At 47.7% G+C, this 26979-nt stretch overlaps 1 protein-coding gene across 1 annotated transcript in view; it reads left to right on the top strand.

The window, feature by feature from the left end:
- The window catches only part of EMC2 (ER membrane protein complex subunit 2), a 76007-nt gene that overhangs the window by 13766 nt on the left and 35262 nt on the right, over positions 1-26979 (top strand). Inside the window, exons 3-6 of the mRNA XM_069959855.1 lie at positions 11790-11903; positions 19082-19146; positions 22781-22866; positions 26162-26219. Of these exons, the coding sequence (XP_069815956.1) occupies positions 11790-11903; positions 19082-19146; positions 22781-22866; positions 26162-26219 (323 nt within the window). The remainder of the gene's footprint in view (positions 1-11789; positions 11904-19081; positions 19147-22780; positions 22867-26161; positions 26220-26979) is intronic.

Raw genomic sequence — 26979 nt, 5'->3', positions numbered from 1 at the left:
TTGATCTTTGCTGTATACTTATACACCAAAGATCTCAATGAGAGATCAGTGTGTATATACTAGAAGTCCCCCAGGGGGAATAACCCTAACCCCAGGGGGGCTTCTAGTATAAGTGTTAAAAAAAAAAAAAAAAAGTGTTGTTATTAGAGATGAGCGAACCGGGTTCGAGTCAATCCAAACCCGAACATTCGGTATTTGATTAGCGGGGGCTGCTAAACTTGGATAAAGCTCTAAGGTTGTCTGGAAAACATGGATACAGCCAATGACTATATCCATGATTTCCACATAGCTTTAGGGCTTTATCCAAGTTCAGCAGCCACCGCTAATCAAATGCCGAACGATCGGGTTCGGATGGACTCCAGCATGCTCCAGGGTCGCTCATCTCTAGTTGTTATCAATAAAAAGCCCCCTCCCCTAATAAAAGTTTGAATCACCCCCCTTTTCCCATGTTTTAAATAAAAGTAAATAAATAAACATGTTTGCTATCGCCGCGTACGTAATCACCCGAACTATTAATTAATCACATTCCTGATCTTGCACGGTAAACGGCGTAATCGACAAAAAAAGTGCAAAAATGCGCATTTTTGGTCGCATCAAATCCAGAGAAATTGAAATAAAAAGCGATCAAAAAGTCGCATATGCGCAATCAAGGTACCGATAGAAAGTAAACATCATGGCGCAAAAAATTACACCTGACACAGCCCCATAGACCAAAGGATAAAAGAACGATAAGCCTGGGAATGGAGCGATTTTAAGGAACATATATTTGTTAACAATGGCCATCACAAGCCATCAGATAAAAGAAAAGTTATACATGTTATATATCGTTGTAATCATAACCACTTGCATAACAAGTCAGTTTTACCCCAGGGCGATTGGCGTAAAAAAAAATACCCCCCAAATAAAAAAAAATGCGTTTTTTTGTTCACTTTTACCACACATTGAATTTTTTTCTGGTTTTGCAGTGTACTTTATGCAAAGATTCAGCCTGTCATTGCAAAGTACATTTAGTAACGTAAAAAATAAGGGCTCATGTGGGTCTCTAGGTGGAAAAATGCAAGTGCTATAGCCTTTTAAGCACAAGAAGGAAAAAACGAAAACGCAAAAACGAAAATTGGCTCCGTCCTTAAGAGGTTAATAGAGATGAGCATGCTAGAATGCCATTGTTCAGCATTTGATTACCAGTGGCTGAAGTTGGATGCAGCCCTAGGCCTATGACTCTATTCATGTTGTTCTGGAATCCCTAGGGCTGTAACCAACTTCTTCCGTCACCGGTTATTAAATGCTGAGAGATCGCACACATCTCTTTTACTGAGAAATTTGTCCCTCGCTGTAGTTAGGGAAGCCCGTACGTGTGGTTCAGGCAGAACAAAGCACCGCATAGGGCTCACTTTAAAGTGTCACTGTTGTTTACATTTTTTTTGCATAAATCAATAGTCCAGGTGATTTTAAGAAACTTTGTAATTGGGTTTATTAGGCAAATATGCTATTATCTGCATTCAAAAAGACTTTCCCCAGGTCCCCCCCCTCCTCCTCTCTCTCTTAAGGTGCGTTTACACATAACGATTATTGTGCGAATTTGCGCGATAACGATCGAATTTGAACGATAATCGTACGTGTAAACGCAGCGAACGATCAAACGACGAACGAGAAATCGTTCATTTTGATCTTTCAACATGTTATCAAATCGTCGTTCGCAAAAAATTCTCAGATCGTTCCGTGTAAACAGTCGTCGCGCGATAGTCCGGCCGCCCGCCGCCTGGCCCCCCTGCTCGCAGCCCGGCCCATCTGCAGCCCCCTGCGCCCATCTGCACCCCAATCGCCACCCCCGCGCTGATCACCCCCTGCTCCTCTTCAGCACTGATTTGCGGAAGAGGAGCCATTTGAAATTCCCGGCTCCCCTCTTCAGCCAATCAAAGCACGGCAGCACTGATTGGCTGAAGAGGGGAGCCGGGAATTTCAAACTGCTCCTCTTCAGCCAATCAGTGCTGAAGAGGAGCACTGATTGGCTAAAGAGGGGCTGTTTGAAATTCCTGGCTCACCACTTCAGCCAATCAATGCACTGAAGAGGGGAGTCGGGGATTTCAAAGACCTGGTACACGGAGCAGGTAACGTATGCTCGCGGATGGGCCGGCGGGGGGGGGGGGAGGGGGTGGCCATTGGAGCTGTGGGGGTGGCGATCGGGGCGGCGCAGGGGGCTGCGATTGACCGTGGGGCCGGGCTGCGGGGGGGGCGGGCTGCGGGCGCGCGATCGCAAAACGATTTTTCCGTACGTTATATAAACGCTGATCGTTATGAAAAAAAATCGTTACTCCGACATCGTTAATCGTACGATCGGGCCAATTATCGTTTCGTGTAAACGCAGCATAATTCAGAGAGACGTATTTTAAATTAGATCATTCTGCTCTATATGGATTTAAAGGGGTAGTCCACCAAAAAAAAAATTTCTTTCAAATCAACTGCTACCATGAAGTGCCAGAGATTTGTAATTTACTTCTATTAAAAAATCTCAAGCCTTCCAGTACTTATCAGCTGCTGTATGCCCAACAGGAAGTTGTATTATTTCCAGTCTGGAGAGCAGGAGAGGTTTTCTATGGGGATTTGCTCCTGCTTTGGACATGGACAGAGGAGGCAACAGAGAGCACTGGGTCAGACAGGAAAGAAAACACCACTTCCTGCTGGACACACAGCAGCTGATAAGTACTGGAAGACTTAAAATGTTTTAATAGAAGTGAATTACAAATCTCTGGCACTTTATGGCACCAGTTGATTTGAAAGAAAAAATATTTTGGTGGACTACCCCTTTAATATCCTCCCCTCCCCATCTTTCCCTGACAGGATAACAGAATGCCCCAAGTACCAGACCCCCCTGACTAATCTTTGGCATGGGGTGTGGACGTGTCCAGCGTCAACATCCTATTGGACTAGGATTATCTCTTACGTTCATACCCATTACAAATTGCAACTATCTCTGAACCCTAAAGAATTGTTGTTTCATCAGCTTAGGCCCCCCCGAGGACACCGATAGGCCCAGGACGGTGGCCCAGCTAGTACATATTACCCTTTTGGTGGCTTTGAGGTGCATGTTTACTAACTAGCTGCTGCCTAACACACCGGATTAAGACATGGTGGTGTCACAGTTAAAGTTTTTCCTGAGGGTGGATAAGGTTAAAACCGAACGACACAAGGACTCTGGTACGACACGTTTCTTGAAGAAATGGAGACCTTTTATTCTCACACATTGTGGCGCTAGTGAAATTAGGACGCTTCTGTAGCTGCTGTCTGGTCTGGCCAAGAGAATTACAGACATGTTTTAGTCTTTTTTTTTTTTTTTTGTTTTTTTTACAGACAGAATACAACGCTATAAAATTACATAAAGAGTAATACTCACCTCATTCCAATTCCTTGCCTCACCCATGTGGAAGATGTATTCCTCTCCTGTCTGACCCATCTAGCTGAACATCAATAAGGATAGCTTATCATTGTACCATTGTGTATAGCAGTGAACTCCTCGTGACTGGCAGCTATACAGTACATGGGGGGGATTTATCAAACATGGTGTAAAGTGAAACTGGCCCAGTTGGACCTAGCAACCAATCAGATTTCACCTTTCATTTTCTAAAGAGTCTGTGAGGAATGAAAGGTGGAATCTGATTGGTTGCTAGGGGCAACTGAGCCAGTTTCACTTTACACCATGTTTGATAAATCTCCCCCATAGTGTCTCCAGAGTACACTGCTATAGATGCCATTTGCCACCTTTTACATTTTGGTGATAAAAGTTGCTTTTCCCTCGGACAAGAACTTTTTGGGTGTTAGTCTTCTGAGCTGTGTATGAATTTCTAACACCTCTTTTTTTTTTTCACCCCTGTCCGGTACAGATGTTTCATAAGACAAGAACTCACAAAGTACACAAGAGCACACTGGCTAATAGAAGGTGTCAGAAAGCTATGTGCAAGGACTATATTTTTCTCTTGCTATTCCTCAGAGAAATAATCCTTCTGTCTCTCGTTTTCCCAGGATTTACCAGAATTGCTAATTCCACATTTGGGTGTCAAACATGTACTAGCATTGAAGCAGAACTGTGTGATAGCACAGCCCGGTGCGGCCATAGTTTATACTGGTGCTGGCGCCAGGGTATCTGTCGGAGGGAATGTTGGCCGACAGAGAACTTACTTTGTGTGTTTGGCCTTTACTAGTGTTGTGATGTATTCACACTCGCTCACATCCATACGGTCATGTTAGATTCCTAGTTCACGCAGCATAGAAGAGACTACCAAAGAACGATTATAACATATTAGTTCAGGGAAGAAAAAGAGTGCTGCACCTCACACCTATGGCTGATACTAGTACCTCTCGGCTGCATAAAAAACATCAGAATTCTGTATGTGAATTGATCAAGCCATACTGCCCCATGTACCGCGTGCAGGTATCTGATACACATGGGTCCCTACACTAAGTCCACACTGTGCCTGTCAGCGACCACCACCCCCGCAGGCGTGCACAGTCAGGGAAGGGAGGCCATGGAACGGCCCTGCAACCCCCATGCCACAGGACCAGACCCAAAAATGCCACACCAAAACCCAGCCAGCACCACCGGTGGAGGAAGCTGCCCCCAAATAGCACAAGTCTGGATAAGGTATTGCACTCACCATAGCTATCAAAGATAGAATGGGACAGACAGGAGGGATTAAAACCATGAGCACTCAGGTGTCTCCTGCTAATTGCGGTCATGTGGGTCTCACCAGGAGGAGTGCAAAACATGGAGAAAAGAGAGACACAAAATACGGTTCAGGGAAGAAAAAGAGTGCTGCACCTCACACCTATGGCTGACACTAGTGCCTCTCGGCTGCATAAAAAACATCAGAATTCTGTATGTGAATTGATCAAGCCATACTGCCCCATGTACCTCGTGCAGGTATCTGATACACATGGGTCCCTACACTGAGTCCACACTGTGCCGGTCAGCGGCCACCACCCCCGCAGGCGTGCACAGTCAGGGAACGGGGGCCATGGGACGGCCCTGCAACCCCATAGATGTATCAGCCATAGATGGGATGTGCAGCCGTTCCATTCTCTCCAGTTCGTGTTTCACAGTTCTCCCTCTCTGAACAGCTCGCACTCCTTTATAAGACCCACATGACCAAAATCAGCAGGATATGCCTGTGCTCACATGTCCGAACCTTATGTCTTCCCCATTCTGTGAGAGCAGCAATGGTAAGTGTAATACCATATCCATACTTGTGTCCTTTGGGGGCAGCCTTCCCCGCCGGTGGGGCTTTTTGGGTCTGGTCCTGTGACATTGGGGTTGCAGGGCCTTTCCATGGCCTCCCTTCCCTGCATGTGATCGCTTTGCGGGGTTGGCGGTCGCTGACCGACACGGTGTGGAGTTAGCATAGGGACCCGTATGGACCAGAGGACCTGCGCGGTGGTACACTGGGAAATATGGCTTGATCAATTCATACGCAGACACTCTGGTGGTGATTTTTAATATAGGCCTAGCGGCATTAGTATGAGCCATAGATGGGATGTGCAGCCGTTCCATTCTCTCCAGTTCGTGTATAACATATTAGTGTAGAACTCTGACCGCTTTATAGGTGATTAGAGATTGCCGCTGGCTGGTGAAACCCTTACCGGTTAGTTCAGGGGTGTCAAGCTTGTGGCTCTCCAGCTTTTTCAGAACTATAATTCCCATCATGCCTGGACAGCCAAAGCTTTAGCTTGATGATGAGAATTGTAGTTTTGCAACAGCTGGAGGACCTACAAGTTTGACACCCGTGGGTTAGGAGACTATTACCCGGGACGATGGGGGCCCGATAATAATTGGAAACGAGTGCCAATCTGCTAGATTTACTGGGCCTATTACACGGCCTGATAATCGTTTATTAAGGACTGCATGTACATTGTTACCGATGTCCTTGCAGCTTTTGCTTAAATTGTATACATTACCTATCCAGGCTGCAGGGCTCCTCTTGCGGTCTGCTTCTCACCGGGTCCCGCGCGCTGCAGCTCCAGAGCGGCCTGTCTCAGCTGACAGGCCGCTCAGCCAATCACTGGCCGCGCAGGAGGAGCCCTGGACCATGGATGGGTAATGTATACAGTTTGGAAATCGTCGGCCGCTCACCTCTATACACGTAGCAATGCACAGTCGGAGCGATAATCGGCCGGATAGGGCTGATTATCATTCCGTATAATAGGGCCCTCAGTTAGTCTGATGTTATAAAGCAGTCTGCATAAGTGGATAGTTGCTGTAATGGTCATCACTCCATGCTCCTAGCACTATTTCTTGTGTGTGAACTAGGGCTGGGCAATTAATCGAATTAATTTGATTAATTCGCCTAGAATTTGAGAATCGATTTGATTTTTTTGTTAAATCGAATTTAAAAAAAAAAATCATTAGATGCGGGCGAGCGGGCGGGCTGCTCGCATCCTCCAGCTACTGAAACAGTGAGAGGAGCGAGAGCGCCTAGCAGTCTATGCAGAGCGGCCAGTAGCGCCCTATGCCCCCGCCCCCATAGCTGGATGTGTACACGCGCTCCCTCCCGGCCGCACATGGAGGTCCTCGGAGGAGGCTGCAGGGACTGAAGCATCGGGTGATAGTGTTGCTGAGGTTACTGGAGCTGTACCACAGCGACACTATCACCCGATGCTTCAGTCCCTGCAGCCTCCTCCGAGGACCTCCATGTGCGGCTGCGAGGTGATATTCATCCCGCTATGGGGGCGGGTCAGCTGCGGGGAGTATGTGCGGGCGGGAGGAGAGCGTAAGTGCCGGTGATGAGCGCCTGGGCAGAGGGGGTACACCAGGTATGTTCCCTCCTGCCCCGGTCTGCCCCATGCTCCCACCGATCTTCCCTGTGCTCCCCCAGGTCTGCCCAATTCACCCCCCGATCTGCTTCATGCTCCCCCAGGTCTGCCCCATGCGTGCCCCATGCATGCTCCCCCTCCCCCCAGTGTGCCTTATGCATGCTCCCCCCCCAGTGTGCCCCATGCATGCTCCCCCCCAGTGTGCCCCATGCATGCTCCCCCAGTGTGCCTTATGCATGCTCCGCCAGTGTGCCCCATGCATGCTCCCCCAGTGTGCCTTATGCATGCTCCCGCCCCAGTGTGCCCCATGCATGCTCCCCCTCCCCCCAGTGTGCCCCATGCATGCTCCCCCTCCCCCCAGTGTGCCCCATGCATGCTCCCCCAGTGTGCCTTATGCATGCTCCCCCCAGTGTGCCTCATGCATGCTCCCCCTCCCCCGTGTGCCTCATGCATTCTCCCCCCAGTGTGCCTCATGCATGCTCCCCCTCCCGTGTGCCTCATGCATTCTCCGCCTCCCCCCAGTGTGCCTCATGCATGCTCCCCCTCCCCACTGTGCCTCATGCATGCTCCCCCTCCCCCAGTGTGCCCCATGCATGCTCCCCCTCCCCCAGTGTGCCTCATGCATGCTTCCCCTCCCCCAGTGTGCCTCATGCATGCTCCCCCTCCCCAGTGTGCCCCATGCATGCTCCCCCAGTGTGCCCCATGCATGCTCCCCCTCCCCCCAGTGTGCCTTATGCATGCTCCCCCCCCCAGTGTGCCCCATGCATGCTCCCCCTCCCCCCAGTGTGCCCCATGCATGCTCCCCCTCCCCACAGTGTGCCCCATGCATGCTCCCCCAGTGTGCCTTATGCATGCTCCCCCCAGTGTGCCTCATGCATGCTCCCCCTCCCCCGTGTGCCTCATGCATTCTCCCCCCAGTGTGCCTCATGCATGCTCCCCCTCCCGTGTGCCTCATGCATTCTCCGCCTCCCCCCAGTGTGCCTCATGCATGCTCCCCCTCCCCCACTGTGCCTCATGCATGCTCCCCCTCCCCCAGTGTGCCCCATGCATGCTCCCCCTCCCCCAGTGTGCCTCATGCATGCTCCCCCTCCCCCAGTGTGCCTCATGCATGCTCCCCCCCCCAGTGTGCCCCATGCATGCTCCCCCCCCAGTGTGCCTCATGCATTCTCCCCCTCCCCCAGTGTGCCTCATGCATGCTCCCCCTCCCCTCAGTGTGCCCCATGCATGCTACCCCCCAGTTTGTTCCATGCATGCTCTCCCCCACCCAGTCTGCCCCATGCTCTCCCCCACCCAGTCTGCCTCATGCTCTCCCCCACCCAGTCTGCCTCCTGCTCCCCCCCACCCAGTGTGCCCCATGCTCCCCCCAGTGTGCCCCATGCTCCCCCCAGTGTGCCCCATGCTCCCCCCCAGTGTGCCCCATGCTCCCCCCCCAGTGTGCCCTATGCTCCCCCCAGTGTGCCCCATGCTTCCCCCCCAGTGTGCCCCATGCTTCCCCCCCAGTGTGCCCCATGCTTCCCCCCCAGTGTGCCCCATGCTTCCCCCCCAGTGTGCCCCATGCTTCCCCCCCAGTGTGCCCCATGCTTCCCCCCCAGTGTGCCCCATGCTTCCCCCCCAGTGTGCCCCATGCTTCCCCCCCAGTGTGCCCCATGCTTCCCCCCCAGTGTGCCCCATGCTTCCCCCCCAGTGTGCCCCATGCTTCCCCCCCAGTGTGCCCCATGCTTCCCCCCCAGTGTGCCCCATGCTTCCCCCCCAGTGTGCCCCATGCTTCCCCCCCAGTGTGCCCCATGCTCCCCCTCCAGTGTGCCCCATGCTCCCCCTCCAGTGTGCCCCATGCTCCCCCCCAGTGTGCCCCATGCTCCCCCCCCAGTGTGCCCCATGCTCCCCCCCCCCAGTGTGCCCCATGCTCCCCCCCCAGTGTGCCCCATGCTCCCCCCCCAGTGTGCCCCATGCTCCCCCCCCAGTGTGCCCCATGCTCCCCCCCCAGTGTGCCCCATGCTCCCCCCCCAGTGTGCCCCATGCTCCCCCCCCAGTGTGCCCCATGCTCCCCCCCCCAGTGTGCCCCATGCTCCCCCCCAGTGTGCCCCATGCTCCCCCCCAGTGTGCCCCATGCTCCCCCCCAGTGTGCCCCATGCTCCCCCCCAGTGTGCCCCATGCTTCGCCATCCCCCTCCCCCTTTGTCTGCCCCATGCTCTCCCCCACCCAGTCTGCCCCATGCCCCTCCTAGTGTGCCCCATGCCCCCCCCCAGTGTGCCCCATGCTTCGCCATCCCCCTCCCCCCAGTCTGCCCCATGCTCTTAGCTATGTCCCTGACCCTCATCTGTACCTGTACTACTACTACTGCACCCCTCATCTGTACTACTACTAATACACCCCTCATCTGTTCCTGTACTACTACACCCCTTATCCACTATACCTCCACTACTACTCCCTGCCTAGATGGAGGCACAAAGATGATCTCCTATACCATATGGGGCACAGAGTACATAGGGCACATATTTGGGAAAACTACTTATATGGGGCACAGAGTGGCGCAGAGAGGGCTTGTCTACTACATGGGGGCACATTAGGAGCACTGGTACACTGGGAAGCAATATAGTTGTCTCTAACATCACTAAAATAGTATCTGATACTGCAGGGAGAAAAATGTTCGAGAATCGTCCAAAAAATTTTAAAAATCGAGATTTTCATTTTTGGCCATATCGCCCAGCCCTAGTGTGAACATGTGGAATAAGAGGAGAATGATATTACTGTATCTGTATAGGAAAACAGTATGTTCGCCATTGTTAAGGGGGTATTCCGATATAAAAGTTATTTATATACTGGCTTCAGCGTGTTGTTTTTTTTTTGCTTGAAATCTCTTGTTCAGAAGTTGGGCGGTCTGCTCATTTTAGTGTGGTGTTGTCTCCGCAGCTTTGCGGCTCAATGTATAATCTTCAGCTGTGTATGGAGGCTTGCCTGGATCTAGTCTCTGATGTCACCACCGCTGACCACCCCCTCAAGCCTGCATCCCTCTCCCTCTGTCATAGACAAATATATTTACTGTGACATTTAGGGGAGAGTTAGGAGTTTTTACAGCATGCTAAAATACAAGAGGAGCACACGGAATGAATGCAGCAGGTGCTGCAAATTTACAAATTGAAGAGTAATGCTGCGTTTACGTATAAACGATCGCATTTGAGCGATAATCGTACCGCGTAAACACAGCAAACGATCAAACAACAAGCGAGAAACCGTTCATTTTGATATTTCAACTTCAACTAATATTTCATGTTCTTAAATTGTCATTTGTCGTTCGCTGAAAATTCGCATATCGCTTCGTGCAAACAGTCTTTCACCGATTTACCCTATGTAAAAGATGGGCTTAAGCGATCTTAAAAGCCATCACAATAACTATTTTTCTTACGAATTTTCAAACGATTTTTCTAACGATTTATTCGTCTAAATCCTGATTGGTATAAAATCCAAATGGTTGCTTCAAAATCGTTAAACGATCGATTGGGCGAATTATCGCTCTGTGTAAACGTAGCAAAAGGGCCCTGTTACACCAACAGATTATCTGACAGATTTTTTTGAGCCAAAGCCAGGAATGGACTATAAACAGAGAACAAGTAATAAAGGAAAGACTGAGATTTCTCCTCTTTTCAAATCCTTTTTCTGGCTTTGGTTTTAAAAAATCTGTCAGATAATCTGTTGGTGTAATAGGGCCCTAAGGGCGCCCTTACACACAGAGATTTATCTGACATATTTTTGAAGCCAAAGCCAGGAATGGATTTAAAAAGAGGAGAAATCTCTGCCTTTCCTTTATGACCTGTTTTTTTTTTTTAAATAGTCTTTTCCTGGCTTTGGCTTCAGAAATCTGTCAGATAATTCTGTCTGTGTAAAGGCAGTCTGCTGTGTGTTGAAATGTTCTGCAGTGATTTCCAGTGGGGATCTGGCAGGAGTGCTGGGGAAGGAAGGTAGGCAAGATGGGAGGGCTGATGGGAGAGTAATGCATTGTGGGAATTGCGGTGCTTGGCAAGCAGGAAGTAGAGAGAGGACATGGTAGAAGAGAGAATTACATACCCACTAAGCAAATAGATTTTTGGTGATTTCAGAACTGGGACAAATAGTTTCCGGGGTGGGTGGTATCGAGGCTAGCTGCTGTAAGGTTGAGGAAGAACCTGAACGCTCTGTATTTGCCTCCCGGAGGCTGAAGAAGTTTGATACTGCTCTAGGGCTGTCAGGAAACCATGGATACAGTCTATAGCCCATGGCTGTATCCATGTTTTCCAGGACTCCTTAGAGGGTTATCCAACTTCTCCAGCCATCGGGCAGTCAGATACGGACCGCTCTACACTAGTGGTGGTGGTGGAGTTTCGAGCATTCACCCCTTATTCCTCTTGCTGTCTGATCATAACATGAACGTTGCAGAATATATCTGCTCTTTCTTTATTAGTAACGAAACGCAGCCATTTACGCTCTTTATTTTTCTTATATTTCTTTTCGTTGAGACGGCTTTTAGGCCGGTGGCCACATTTCTTGCAGATCAGGCCGCTTGCTGAAAGACACTTTGGGCAGGACCATGATAGCAGTTCTCTGCAGCTGGTGCTGGCTCCGTCTTTGGCACCTCTATGATGTGTGTATATATAAGTAATCCAGTATAAATACATATATAGGTCCATGTCAGGACCTGCATTGCTATCAGCAGCTTCCTGTATTTGGCAGGGCTGGGGTGATGGTGCAACGTGGCCTTGCGTAAATCTAAAGTAGGCCCTGAGGCATGTAATGTAGGCCTCAGTACGGAGATTGTAAGCCTATGTAAGTGTATTGCGTCAGGCTATGTGCTCCCACCCGCTGTAGAAGAGTCTGGACTATCGGGCAATGTTCCGGATACTTCTCCGGTGCGGGATCATTGGCCTTTCCCAGTCTGCCGTTTGCTGATGTAATCTCTGTTGTCAGAAAGCAGACCTTTTCTAATATACTCAACATTTGACATTTCCTTTTTGCAGACATGCGTGACAAGATGAAAACCTGGCGCGAGGAGAACTACAGGAACAGCGAGCACATCATTGAAGTCGGTGAAGAGTTGATAAATGAGCATGCGTCCAAGCTGGGAGACGATAGTAAGTTTATTACATACATCGGTTCCAGTTCAGTAAGATGCTCGCTGGTGTTGGGAACACCTGCTCGGCTCTAATATTCCACAGGGGACTCCGTTTTTTTTTTTCCGATTGGTGTCAGGAGTAGTTTATATAGGAACGGAGCTGCCCAGAGCTTTACATGCGGTAATAAAAAGTGTGTTTCTCATTACCTTCTATGGCTGTGTATCTTTCCAACTACTTTCAAAAAGGATAAATTTTGCTGTTTTTTTTTTAAAATAATGAAAATCTGAGCTTTTATTGTTGGCTGTTCCTAACCAGAGTATGGGAGGACTAAGCTAACGGAGCGTCTAACAGTTCACCTCCAGCCATTCAAAGTCAGTGAACCCAGAAATGAGGCCCCTGCCGTCTGCAAGGTAATGACCTGGAGGGAGTCACCAGTTTTAACTTAAGTCCCCAGACAGTCGGACTGTGATGATCCAGAACAGAACTGCAGGTCTGCCTGGAATTACAATCCTCCAGGTGCAGCCCCGGTGCAAGAGGGGCTTATTATGTCACCCATGCGGATTTCTGAAATGCAAGAAAGTTATGTCTGTAAAAACATGATGAATTGAGTACAGGCTTAAAGCCGCTCGCCTCTGCTACATAATGTCTCCCTCAGGCTTCCCTCCGTACAGACAACACATATAATAGCTTACAAGATTTCTCGTGGCTACGCCTCCTCTCTCCTTTGTGTTTTTTGCCTCTCGTGTTATCTTCTGGTTGCCTGAGTGGGAGTGGCCTAAGCACCTTGTATAGCCTAGAATAGGTGCCATATAATGTTGCATTTTCCCTGAACTCTGCAAAAGAATTTTTGGACTTTTTTAGTCATATTCTTAAAGGGAATGTGTGACCTAAATTCTGTTTTACTGATTAAAATCAGATACTAAAACTTGTTCTTTTGTTCTAATCAGTTTTTTTATCCTGACTTAATTATTTTTTTTTTTTATTTTACTTTTTGTACGTTGTTATGGGGGCCGTTCTTAACAGCATTTACTGACAGCAAAGCTCATGGACATAGACAACAATAGACAGCGTCTATCTACTTGAGATGACTAAAACATTACAGAGCGTGCTCTGTGACCTGTGAAGAGGTCCTTCCACAGGGAACTGCTATTTTCTCCTCTATCTACTGTGTCGCATGTCGCTGCAATGCTGTACAGATCACTTTACAGCAGCCTCCTCTTATCACAGACACTACAGGGAGTCTCAGCTTAGTTTTTGCCCCAGTGGTGAGAATGGAAACCGCAAGGTGTGGCTGGCAGAATTACATTATCCCCTATCAAATCCCTTCTTACAGCCCAGACCCCTCCCGACCAAGCCTAATATGTATGTCCTCCTTGACATACAGTTTTTAGGCAAATATGCCATTATCTGCATTCAAAAAGCCTTTTCCCAGGTCACCCCCCCTTCCCTCTCTCATTCACTGCTCATTATCAGGAAATCTCTACTCTTTTACATCAGTCGAGCCCTGTCTGTTCTATAGAGAGGGGAGGGGGGAGGAGGGAGATTAGTCGCCAGCCGAGAGCAGAGAACAAAGGATTACACAGCAGGAACTGTGTGAAAGCCTCTATTCTGAGGTCAAAGAGGTCAGTGCTGATGTCAGAGGAGATACCCGGTGATGTAGCTGTAAATTAACTCTTTGTTGTCCTGTTTTGGTGCCTCATCTCCCTCCACCCCTCCCCTCTCCATAGAGAACAATGAAGACAGGGGGGAGAGCTTCAAACTGCTTTTTCATGATAAAAATGCATTTTTCGGTTAATAAACCCAAATACAAAGTTGCTTAAAATCGCCTGTACTATTGATTTCTGCAAAAAAAATCTAAACGACAGTGACACTTTAAGATGTATCTGAATGAAATATACGAAAGCTCCTGCATCATTTGGCAATAGCCTAAAGCATAACCAAAGTACTACTTTAAGGGGCAACCCCTTGGTTAACCATGAGATCGTCATGTAGCCAGCCCCAAGACATGGAGTACTAAAAGCTGAATATACAATTGTCGTTACTTCTCGTTCTTTTCTTTCCTTTACAAACCTATTTTAACCAGCGGACGTGACTAGCGGAGCACGTATCCCTCACGTTGTAAATTCTCATATTATAGACATTTTAGCAAGGTCCCGTGCACACAGTGAATATCGGACCCCATGCTGTCCTGCGAATTGCGATATGTTTGCTGTTAAAGATGTGTAAAATATCTGCTTGGCAGAGAAGTCAGCTTTGTATTGGCTCGCGGCGCTGTCATCACTCAGTGGGTCATCTAAGCCGGTTCTTATATTCCATCTCTCGCCCGCGTACCCCTTGCTCGGTCTCGACAGGATTGCGTTCTGCTGATAATTAGGTCTCTCGTGAGCCGGGAGCTTTCCAAGAATAACATATTCCAGGAAATGGTCACCTAACATATAGGAAATCCGACCCACTCTGGCACCGCTCTTATATTTGGTACCTTTAAACAATATTAAACAGAGTTCCAATAGTAAAAGCTCATTTATCTTTCGAAGCTGTGAACTTTGGCAGTACAAGAGCTTTTCTTCTTTTTTTTTTTTTTTCTTAAGCAAAACCAAAGAAGAAAAAAAAAAGTTGCTTTGCTGTTTGGTTTGGGATGCTTCTTGAAATGTTGTTTTCTATATATAAGACCGATCCTGGAGTTTCAGCAAGGGTTGGGGGCGGGGGGGTGTTCACGTTTGGTCGCAGTTCACCGTCATCTGTGTTTCCAGACGCACAATCCAATGTTCTCTAATCCGTCACAATCAGGTAATCAGACTTGCTGGTTCTTGGTTATAGGTTATTAAAAAAAGCATTGGCAGATGTGCTGCGTTCATTGCGATCCAAATGGCTACTATAAAAATCCATGTACCGGTAATTCAGCGACGAAGGAATTGGACTGTGTGTCCTGTCTGAAGCCAGGCAGCTGTAAAGCACAACATGTTAAATGCTCACTATCAGCTCAAACAACTTCCCTCTGTTTGATAGCCTGTTTGATTCCTAATAGAGACAAGCGTTCTTGGAGCACCTTCAGGTTTGTCCGAACCCGAACTCTCCGCATTTGATTACCAGTTGCTGAAGACATTGGATGCAACCCTAAGGAGTCCTAGAAAACATGCCTATGGCCTATGACTGTATCCATGCTTTCCAGGATACAGGGCTGCCTTTCACCTCTAAATGATGGCACGTCCCCGTTCCCATAGTGGGGACATTTAAAAGTCTTGGCCACTAGATGTCTCCTTTCTTTGCAATCTGCTGTTGACTGCCTGTTGTCAGGGGATTTCTGTCTCTAGTAAGAGAGAGAGAAGGACAACTTACAGTAGGAAGTTGGGGAGGGATGTTACATGGGCAGTGTACCTGGAAGCTTAGCTGCTAAAAGGTAAATCACAGCTTTCCTCATCTCTCACCACCCATATATAGCTCAGGGCAGCTGTTCTTGTGTAAATATGAGTGCACCTACTGTTGTAAGTCCACTGTGCTGCAGTGTAATACCCTACCCCCGCCCCTTAAGCTTCTCAGCTTTCTTTCATTGCTGCCCAAAAAACCCTTTGAAAACCTAGTGCATCAGTAACCTCTTCTCCTCCCCAGATGCCATTATCAGCCCTTTTGGTGTACTTTCAGGCCCGAGGTTTGCACCATGCTCTGATTGGCTAAGAAACTGAGAAGGGAAATGCTTATGTGTTTGCTACAGGCAAACAGCCCAGCTCTGGTCCCATCCCCTTAAATGGATAGAATGAGAAATAGCTGCAGAGGACCCTTTGGCTCAATAACAGCAGAGGGGGCACTAAAATCACAAGCATGTTTGTTTCAGCTTCCTTCATTGGCTTCTTTAACCGATGTGTAGCCATCATCACCTGGGGAGGCACATGATGGGTGCCGGGGTGCCTCTACCGCGCATTCAGGATCCCTTTCGTACAAAGAGGATCTTTCTTGAGCGCTGAGCGCTGTCCTGTAGAAGCCATCCATTGCTGCTTCACATAACTCGTGTCTCTCGCAGTGAATTCGGGAGTTTGCGTGTGCTTCTCGCATTTTCTATAGACGTAAAGTCTTTCTTAAACCTTCTCTTTCATGTCGGGTAAGACATGGAAGCACAGCAAGTCCTTTGGAAGGCGGCATGAACCACCGCCGTTGTTTTTCTCGAACATTGTAGTCATTCCTGAATATATACATAGATGTGCCTGACAGATAAGGACTCTCTCGCCGGCCTCGGCCGCATACTTTCTTAACTTGCTTTAACACCGTAGATCCTACTTGATCTTGGGTTTGATCTCATTGTTTCTATGCAGCTTTTCCAGCATTGATTGTTACCTTCTTTTTCCTTTCCCGGTTACTTTTAGTTTTCCATGTTGACAGTCTCTTTTACAATCACAAAGTATTTGTTCTTACGTTTTCAAAGGATATGTTTTGGCCCCTTAGTCCAATCCTTACCCAAAAATACCTGGCAAGGCATTGTCCAAGCCATTGAGATGGATAAATAACACATGGATGGAGCTTAGACTGCATGTTCTAGATTATAGTTAGTTTTTTTTCCCATTGATGGGTTAGTGGGTTTTTTTGTTGTTGTACAGGGGGTTTCCTACTTGCATATATTGTGCAGATCATGAAGAAGTAACAATATTTGCTGTTAAAATACATAAAAGTTCTCCCTTTGAAAAGCTATTACGTTTACTTCTATGGTATGGCACCACCTGCTGTTGTAAGTGTATAGATGGGTGCACGTCCGCCTTCTAAATTGCTGGTGGACACACATGCTCAGTAACTCTCCCCACTGCTAGATCCTGAGAACAATCAGACAGTCTGAAAAGACCGATTTGAAAGGTTTTGTTTTCATGAACACAGTAGAAACAGTCCTAACATTTCTCCCCCAATAGCTACTTGATGTTGCTGATAATCCTGGCAATGTGGGAGAAATAGGGGCATGGTTTCCAGTGCACTTTAGGGTGCCTTTACACAGAGAGATTTAGCTGACAGATCTTTGAAGCCAAAGCCAGGAACAGACTATAAACAGGGAACAGGTCATAAAGGAAAGACTGGGATCTATACTCTTTTTCAAATCCATTCCTGGCTTTGGCTTCAAAAATCTGTCAGATAAATCTCTCTATGTAAAGGCACCCTTAGGGAAACTGAAAAGGAAACTTTTTTTTTTTTTACAGCTGCCAGAGGGGGAAGGAGGCTTATTAGTGAATGTACTGGGGACTATATATACAGCTGCCAGAGGGGGAGGAATGGAGGCTGGTTAGTGTATGTACTGGGGACTATATATACAGCAGCCAGAGGGGGAGGAATGGAGGCTGATTAGTGAATGTACTGGGGACTATATATACAGCTGCCAGAGGGGGGTGGAGGCTGATTAGTGAATGTACTGGGGACTATATATACAGCTGCCAGAGGGGGGTGGAGGCTGATTAGTGTATGTACTGGGGACTATATCTACAGCTGCCAGAGGGGGGTGGAGGCTGATTAGTGTATGTACTGGGGACTATATATACAGCTGCCAGAGGGGGGTGGAGGCTGATTAGTGTATGTACTGGGGACTATATATACAGCAGCCAGAGGGGGAGGAATGGAGGCTGATTAGTGAATGTACTGGGGACTATATATACAGCTGCCAGAGGGGGAATGAGGCTGGTTAGTGTATGTACTGGGGACTATATATACAGCTGCCAGAGGGGGAGGAATGGAGGCTGATTAGTGTATGTACTGGGGACTATATATACAGCTGCCAGAGGGGGAAGGAGGCTGATTAGTGAATGTACTAAGGACTATATATACAGCTGCCAGAGGGGGAATGAGGCTTATTAGTGAATGTACTAAGGACTATATATACAGCTGCCAGAGGGGGAATGAGGCTGGTTAGTGTATGTACTGGGGACTATATGTACAGCAGCCAGAGGAGGAGGAATGGAGGCTGATTAGTGTATCTACTGGGGACTATATATACAGCTGCCAGAGGGGGGTGGAGGCTGATTAGTGAATGTACTAAGGACTATATATACAGCTGCCAGAGGAGGAAGAAGGCTGGTTAGTGAATGTACTAGGGACTATATATATACACAGCTGCAGGAGGGATAGAGGCTGATTAGTGAATGTACTGGGGACTATATATACAGCTGCCAGAGGAGGAAGAAGGCTGGTTAGTGAATGTACTGGGGACTATATATACAGCTGCCAGAGGAGAAAGGAGGCTGATTAGTGTATGTACTGGGGACTATATATACAGCTGCCAGAGGGGGTAGGATGGAGGCTGATTAGTGAATGTACTGGGGGCTATATATACAGCTGCCAGAGGAGGAAGGAGGCTGATTAGTGAATGTACTAGGGACTATATACACAGCTGCAGGGGGGATAGAGGCTGATTAGTGAATGTACTGGGGACTATATATACAGCTGCCAGAGGGGGAAGGAGGTTGATTAGTGTATGTACTGGGGACTATATATACAGCTGCCAGAGGGGGTAGGATGGAGGCTGATTAGTGAATGTACTGGGGGCTATATATACAGCTGCCAGAGGAGGAAGGAGGCTGATTAGTGAATGTACTAGGGACTATATATATATATATATATATATATATATATATATATATATATATATATATATATATATATATATATATATACACAGCTGCAGGGGGGATAGAGGCTGATTAGTGAATGTACTGGGGACTATATATACAGCTGCCAGAGGGGGAAGGAGGTTGATTAGTGTATGTACCGGGGACTATATATACAGCTGCCAGAGGGGGAGGAATGGAGGCTGATTAGTGAATGTACTAAGGACTATATATACAGCTACAAGAGGGGGATGGACCCTGATCTTTTGTATCCTCTTATATGCTATGTAATGCAAATACACACTACTTGTCTTTATTCCTTGATGAGCTTGTACTAAGCTAATTGAAACAGGCAGAGCTGCAGTGTAAAGCATGAGGGGGGGACAGAGAAGCATTATAGCCTGAGCCTATGATGAAATTAGAGATTTTCACACTTCCCAAATTTCCATTAGACATTGCGCCTAGGCCGGAGTCACTGCTCACACTTCTGTTCCGCTCCTCCTCCTAACATACCCCATAGTTTTACATTTCCAGTATGTAAGAATTGAGTCCGTCATCCCCTCCTATCATTGCTGTGTGGGGAAATATATATGTACTCATTGTCTTCATTTCTATTTTTCTGGACAGTATGGATAATACATGAACAGGTGTTGGTTGCCGCCTTGGATTGTGGCCGTGATGACATAGCAATGGTAGGTACTATATACATCTTGTCCCCATGATATCGTTTATGTCTTCATGTGCCATCCAGTATCACTCTGAAAGTCTCTTAAAGTGACATTGTCCTCTCAGCCATACTGTCATTTCCAGACGTGTCAAAAATTTTATATATAATATATATACACACACGTATAGATGGACGTGTGTGTATATATATGTTCTATATAAACCCTGTTGACAAATGACTTTTCTGTTGAGTGATTTTCTTGCCCCCATCCTCACTCCCTATAGATCTCCTTTCTCCTCTCCGTCCTCTATAGTCTTGCCAGCAGCACCATATTTTTATGATTTTCGCTCCGCGCGGAGTCTCTCCCTTTGATATGAAGCTGCGGTGTAGATTTTCTCACTGTGTATCAGTCACAGAGTGAAACATTGCAGCACATGTTCTCGGACATGTTCCTCGGCCTGTGCCGCGCCGTGTTTAGGTTGGTGCGGTTATGTCATGCATATTTATCATATTTTTTCATCATCGCACACTAAGTTTTTCTGTTCTCGTGCCAAGCGAGTCCCAGATTTGTTTTACTTAAAAACTATCCAAGCGTTTCCAAGTAGTTGCAAATCAGGAACATTTTCGGCATCTCAAGTGTCAACAGAAAAGCAGGAGCCCAGTTTTAAAGTGACAGGGCGCAAAATGCCACCAGAAGTGTGAGATCCAGCGGATGGCCCAGGAACTACTACTGTGTATGTATATATGCTGTACATACACGTATATACAAGGGCTGGACAGTCTGATGGGGTTTATAGATGGGAGTGAGGACTGTATGGGCAATGTGTGGACAGATTAGCCCAGGTACGTACTGTGAACAAATAACCCCTAGTCTCAGTACCAGTGTCTACCATAGGAACTGCTTTTCATTACTACTGCTTACTGCAGGATCCCCTCCCCAGTAACAGTGCTTACCACAGGAACTTCTTCCCAGTAACAGTGCTTACAACAGGAACTTCTTCCCAGTAACAGTGCCTACCACAGGGACTGCTCCCCAGTAACAGTGCTTACCACAGGAACTTCTCCCCAGTAACAGTGCTTGCCTCAGGAACTTCTCCCCAGTAACAGTGCTTACCACAGGAACTTCTTCCCAGTAACAGTGCCTACCACAGGAACTTCTCCCCAGTAACAGTGCCTACCACAGAGACTTCTCCCCAGTAACAGTGCTTACCACAGGAACTTCTCCCCAGTAACAGTGCCTACCACAGAGACTGCTCCCCAGTAACAGTGCCTACCACAGGGACTGCTCCCCAGTATCAGTGCCTACCGCAAGGAGTGCTCCCCAGTAACAGTGCCTACCACAGGGACTGCTCCCCAGTAACAGTGCCTACCACAGGGACTGCTCCCCAGTAACAGTGCCTACCACAGGGACTGCTCCCCAGTTACAGTGCCTACCCGAAGGAGTGCTCCTCAGTAACAGTGCCTACCGCAGGGACTTCTCCCCAGTAACAGTGCCTACCACAGGAACTGCTCCCCAGTAACAGTGCCTACCACAGGAACTTCTCCCCAGTAACAGTGCCTACCACAGGGACTTCTCCCCAGTAACAGTGCCTACCTCAGGGACTTCTCCCCAGTAACAGTGCCTACCATAGGAACTTCTCCCCAGTAACAGTGCCTACCTCAGCGACTTCTCCCCAGTAACAGTGCCTACCACAGGGACTTCTCCCCAGTAACAGTGCCTACCACGGGGACTTCTCCCCAGTAACAGTGCCTACCACGGGGACTTCTCCCCAGTAACAGTGCCTACCACAGGGACTTCTCCCCAGTAACAGTGCCTACCGCAAGGAGTGCTCCTCAGTAACAGTGCCTACAGCAGGGACTGCTCCCCAGTAACAGTGCCTACCGCAGGGACTGTTCCCCTGTAACTGTGCCTACCGCAGGGACTGTTCCCCTGTAACTGTGCCTACCGCAGGGACTGCTCCCCAGTAACAGTGTCTACCGCAGGGACTGCTCCCCAGTAAGTGCCTACACCAGGGACTGCTCCCCAGTAACAGTGCCTACACCAGGGACTGCTCCCCAGTAACAGTGCCTACACCAGGGACTGCTCCCTAGTAACAGTGTCTACACCAGGGACTGCTCCCCAGTAACAGTGCCTACCACAGGGACTGCTCCCCAGTAACAGTGCCTACCGCGAGGAGTGCTCCTCAGTAACCGTGCCTACAGCAGGGAGTGCTCCCCAGTAACAGTGCCTACCACAGGGACTTCTCCCCAGTAACAGTGCCTACCACAGGGACTTTTCCCCAGTAACAGTGCCTACCACAGGCACTTCTCCCCAGTAACAGTGCCTACCGCAAGGACTTCTCCCCATTAACAGTGCCTACCGCAAGGAGTGCTCCCCAGTAACAGTGCCTACCGCAGGGAGTGCTCCTCAGTATCGGTGCCTACCACAGGGACTGCTCCCCAGTAATAGTGCCTACTGCAAGGAGTGCTCCTCAGTAACAATGCCTACCGCAGGGAGTTCTCCTCAGTAACAGTGCCTACAGCAGGGAGTTCTCCTCAGTAACAGTGCCTACAGCAGGGAGTTCTCCTCAGTAACAGTGCCTACAGCAGGAAGTTCTCCTCAGTAACAGTGCCTACCGCAGATACTGCTCCCCAGTAACAGTGCCTACAGCAGGGAGTGCTCCCCAGTAACAGTGCCTACAGCAGGGAGTGCTCCCCAGTAACAGTGCCTACAGCAGGGAGTGCTCCCCAGTAACAGTGCCTACAGCAGGGAGTGCTCCCCAGTAACAGTGCCTACAGCAGGGAGTGCTCCCCAGTAACAGTGCCTACCGCAGGGAGTGCTCCTCAGTATCAGTGCCTACCGCAGGGAGTTCTCCTCAGTAACAGTGCCTACAGCAGGGAGTGCTCCCCAGAAACAGTGCCTACACCAGGGACTGCTCCCCAGTAACAGTGCCTACAGCAGGGAGTGCTCCCCAGTAGCAATTGTTATTTCATGAACTACTCCCCAGTAACAACACCTACCATAACACTCTCTTGGTAAATACCCACCACAGGAAACCAACCTCCTTCTGCAGACACTCCTCCATGCCCTGTGACTGTGCCTAGTACAGGAACATGCCAGTATCAGTGGCTAAAGTGACACTTTTCCACCATGTTAGATTGCCTGGTACAGGAACCACTCCCCAGTAACTTCACCAGCCACAACACCCCTATAACGTTGCCTGCTGTAGGAAGCCTTCCCTTCAACAGTACCCTGCACAAAACCACATAATGCTGCCTGCCGTGGTATCTCTTATTACAGTACCATAGTGCCGGCCTCAATGCTCCCACAAATGAAAACCGCACATTTTAAGATGTAATTCACTACCTGCACTTAGCATCCAGTGGGCCGCACGTCCTCACAGTGTCATACAAGTCGTGTCCTGGCGGGTTACCACGAGATACATCGAGGAAGGATAGTGATTTGCGTATTGTAAAACTTTACCAACCATGTTATTGTTGTAATTTTAAAAAAATTCAAAATGATACCTGTAATTTCGGGTAAGTCGTCAGAGGTCTGCAGGGTTTTTTGTTTGCTTTTTACCTTTATAGTAAAATAGATTGTTAGGGTGATTTGGGAGACGTCTGTTTCTAATGCTGACCACTGATCTGTGCCCACTCTGCTTGTTTCTTGTTTGAAGTCTTGTCTACAAGAACTACGAAGGCAGTTTCCTGGCAGCCACAGGGTAAGGAAACTCACTGGCATGAGATTCGAGGCCTTGGAAAGGTAAAATAATGGATACCATGTATACTGCACATGTTGGCGTTTCTCTTTCTTTCTTTCTTTGGTGTTTTTGTTGCTACTATATGTGTTTGGATTGTTTCCTAAAATGTATTCCCTGATATCGACTTTTACAGCAAGACCTAACGGTTGTGAAATCCATGTTCCAGCTTCCTTCATATAGATTGTACTCTATAGGCAGGAAAATACCAGAAGAGTAAGACCTCTTTCTCACAGTCGTAAAGGGATATTCTGGTCAAACATAACTTTTTATATGTTGCTGCCCAAGGTGAGCCTAACAATTTCTTCCATACTTGTTGTTATCTATTCTGTCTCCGTCCCCAGTTCTGAGCTGCTGTTTTTTGCTAATGACCCAAAATCTGTGTGTGAGCTTTTCTCTCTGTCTTCCCCCTTCCCCCCCTTTCTGAGATGATTAATGTAAACAAGTCCCTATCTGCAGCTTTGTAGCAACTTAATGCTGGGGGTAGAGATGTTAATTACAGTGAGTTCATCAGAAACTTGACCTCAGACTAACCCTCTCAGCATTACAAAGATGCTACAAAGTTGCAGATACAGCCTGCCAGAGACATTTACACCAGCTGTCTCAGAAGGGATTGGAAGACAGCTGACACGCTGTTTTGTGTGTCTTCAGCAGAAAGCAGCAGCTCAGAACTGTGGGGAGGAGACTGAATAGATAATAAGTATGGAAGGAATTGTTAGTCTCATTATGGGCGGCAACATATAAAAAGTTATTTTACAGTGGAATACCTTGCTAATCCTGTCCACAATCCGTAACTGTCTGCAATTTGCACTGATCCATTGACTATCCATGGCTCCATCACTGATGTGTAACAACTACAGATGTATATATAGGGCTATAGAAGTCAATGGGTCTGCAATCAGACAGTATGTACGGCTGTGTGACTCACTATTCTGCTGGTATAAGCCTATATAGTGAATAGCAAAGTACAGATACAGTTCAAATGGTTAAAGCAAGGCTGGGTTCACATCACAAATGTGATGTTGATTATCCCTGCGCGAACTACGTTAACTTTACCGACCTGAACATAGTGGGCCGAGTATATATGTCTTTTGTCTTGGATTACTGCACTTTTAAATACAAGGCAAAACACGTAAATGCTCACAAAATGACCCAAACGTAGTCACCAGCTGGCCACGTGCGGTCCATCTAAATCAGTGTGGCCAGTGCCCGCCTGGGCACAGGTACAGTGACGTTCTGTTCATGTGTCAGCGCTATGGAAGGCAAAAACTGAATAAGAATGAGCCCGAATAGAGGCGTGAATCTTGGAATAGCACTTTGGTGGTATATCCTGGGAAAGAACCAGCACCTTCATACAGCATATACACATATAGTATATGAGGTCAATAGATGTTTGTAACACTATTGTTTGTTTGTAAAAACTATAAATTTTTTTCTGTCTGATCTTTTTATTTGTCTACCCTCAACCATAAGCCATCAATATGAGATAGGTAGGGTTCCAAACTTATAGGGGCGTCCTTTACTCTGGTTACCAGGCATGGCTGTATATTTTTTTAGTGGCTGTGTCCAATATTGCAGCATAGTCCTATTCACTGGAATACAATTGACGACAGTAAAAAATTCACAGAACTATGCCTAAGTATCAATGAAGGGGATAGGAGCACCGCAATCCATTCACTCAGCTGATCTGTAGAAGTACCAGGAGTGCAACCCCCTCAATCTGTTGTTGATGCCCTATGTTAAAGAATACCTGTCACGAAATGTAACTTTTGACATGTCATACTTTATTGATCACAGCAGCTTTCACTGCTGAAATCATGAGATACAGCCAGGGAGAGGCAGCAGCCGTGCCATTACGCCTTGGCCATATCTGTTTTACAGCTGACTCCATCAATGATAGTGGAGGCTACCTAGATTACAGAGAAGCCGGAGAAACAACATGAGAAAATATTACGTTACTGAAAAAGTAGTTGTAGTAGTAGTAGTAGAAGTGGTTTGTAAATCAATGGTAACTAAGCCTAAACCTGCCTTGAATAAGCATATATGTATCCTAAGATTAATAAGGAAGGGAATACTAAAAGGGCAGACTAGATGGACCCAGTGGTCCTTTTCTGCCCACAATCTTCTGTTTCTGTGCCTAGTCTATATGGGGTCTCCCAACAGCCCTGATGTGAATGGTGTATTGCATGGAAGAATTCGGCCGATTATCGCTCGGTGGAATAGAGAAAACGATCAGCCGATGATCATTTATTTAGGGCCAGACCTAAAATCATCGGTCCCCCACCACGAGCGACGGGCGACCGACGATTTGAGAAGTGCAGCATCCATTACCTGGCAGGACTTCTCCTTTGCTCCGTCTTCCTCCCCGGGTCCCGGGGCACAGCATCAGCAACTCCGGAGCGGCCTGACTGAGCTGTCAGACCCCTCAACCAATCACAGGCCAGGACCTCCACGGCCAGTGATTGGCTGAGCTGTCTGACAGCTCAGTCAGGCCGCTCCGGAGCTGTTGATGCGCCGCAGGACCCTGGGAGGAAGACGGAGCAGAGGAGAAGTCCTGCCAGGTAATGTATGGTGCAAGGGCTGCAAGGACGTTCACAGAACGATCATCGGGCCGTGGAATAGGCCCATTAACGAGCGCCGATCTAGCAGATCAGCGATCGTTTACATTGTTGATCGGGCCCCCAGTGGCCTGTGAAATAGGACCCGTAGTTTGGCTGACAGCTATTGAAGGCATATGGTCACCTTTATTCTGCTTGTACTTCCTCTCATCATAACTAGTAAGAGTATGTGCACACTATGGAATCCCGACAGAATGCCCATCACGGATTCCACAGCTCGCACGCCCGTTCGCTTACTGAGAGCGGAGTCTATGGCAGGGGCGGAAATGCCCCTGGACGCCAGATTTCGCGAGCGGATGTGAGCTACAGAATCCGCATCGGGTTTTCCGCCGGGATTCCCTAGTGTGCACGTACCCTTATACCTGCTAATACATAACCTATGTAGTCTATATCAGTTGTCTCCCAGACCAATATGTAAGAATAAAATCCCCTTTCTCGCCTTATGTTCTGATAAACATTCCGGCACATAGAGTGCTCCTTGTTTTCCTCCTCCGCACACTCCGGCACATTGTATATCCTCTCCTGATTGCAATTTACATGGAAACCTGAACTGTTTAGAAGTCTCTTTCTGGGGGAGCTGAATCTCTCTTTTTTTACGCTGACTCGTTGAGTTGTTTCTTTCTATGTATGTTTTCTGAAACTGGTTTTCCATAAGCGGTTTTCACTTTCCTTTTTGGAACAGGTATGATGATGCTCTCCAGATATATGACAGGATATTACAAGAAGATCCAACCAACACAGTAAGTTAAATATTGTGACTGTTATAGGTAATTTGAGAGAAGCCGGCTGAGTGCATAGTCTTGGCTAACAAAATATTGCTCCAATTCGTTCTCGCCCTCCCGCAGGGAAATATATTTCTTTTAATTATTTTTTTTTATTAACTTGGACGTATTGTTTTGCTTGCACTCTAAATACCAGAGAAGCGCAGAAATTAATAATATAATAGCTCGTCTTCCTAGAAGGACAGGCTTTGGCAACGCTTTATTGCTGAGTGTCCCGCTCTCGAAATAGATCTTCCATTTTGGGTTTAACTTGAATTTAATATTAAGACTGACAATGACTTCACTTAGTCTGACCTCCCAGAATCACAGTAGTCCATTAGGAGAATGACTGGGACACTGTTCCCCAAACCTGTGGCTCTCCAGCTGTTGTCAAAGTACAACTCCCATCATTCCTGGACAACCTGCGCTTGGGATTTTGCACTAGCTGGAGAGCTATAGGTTCTTCTCTTTATCAAGTTTTATCCTCCTTTGGGGTAGTCCAGGCAAGATGGTGGTGAAAACATAATAAACAAGTAATACTCACCTGTTCTGAACTGGCGCCTATGTGGCGTCGGGTGGGTAATGGTGCGTTTACACAGAGAAATTTATCTGACAGGTTTTTGAAACCATAGGGTGGGTTCATACTGAGAAATTCTCGCGGATAATGAACGCGGAATTCTGCTGTCTGTCCGCGCGCCTTTCCGTTGGCTCCATAGACACCATTCTATGGGCCAGCGTA

This window comes from Dendropsophus ebraccatus, chromosome 2 (assembly GCF_027789765.1).
Source record: "Dendropsophus ebraccatus isolate aDenEbr1 chromosome 2, aDenEbr1.pat, whole genome shotgun sequence".
Classification (NCBI taxonomy): domain Eukaryota; kingdom Metazoa; phylum Chordata; class Amphibia; order Anura; family Hylidae; genus Dendropsophus; species Dendropsophus ebraccatus.
Note: the sequence above shows the minus strand (reverse complement) of the source record. Positions and strands in the feature narration are given on the sequence as shown.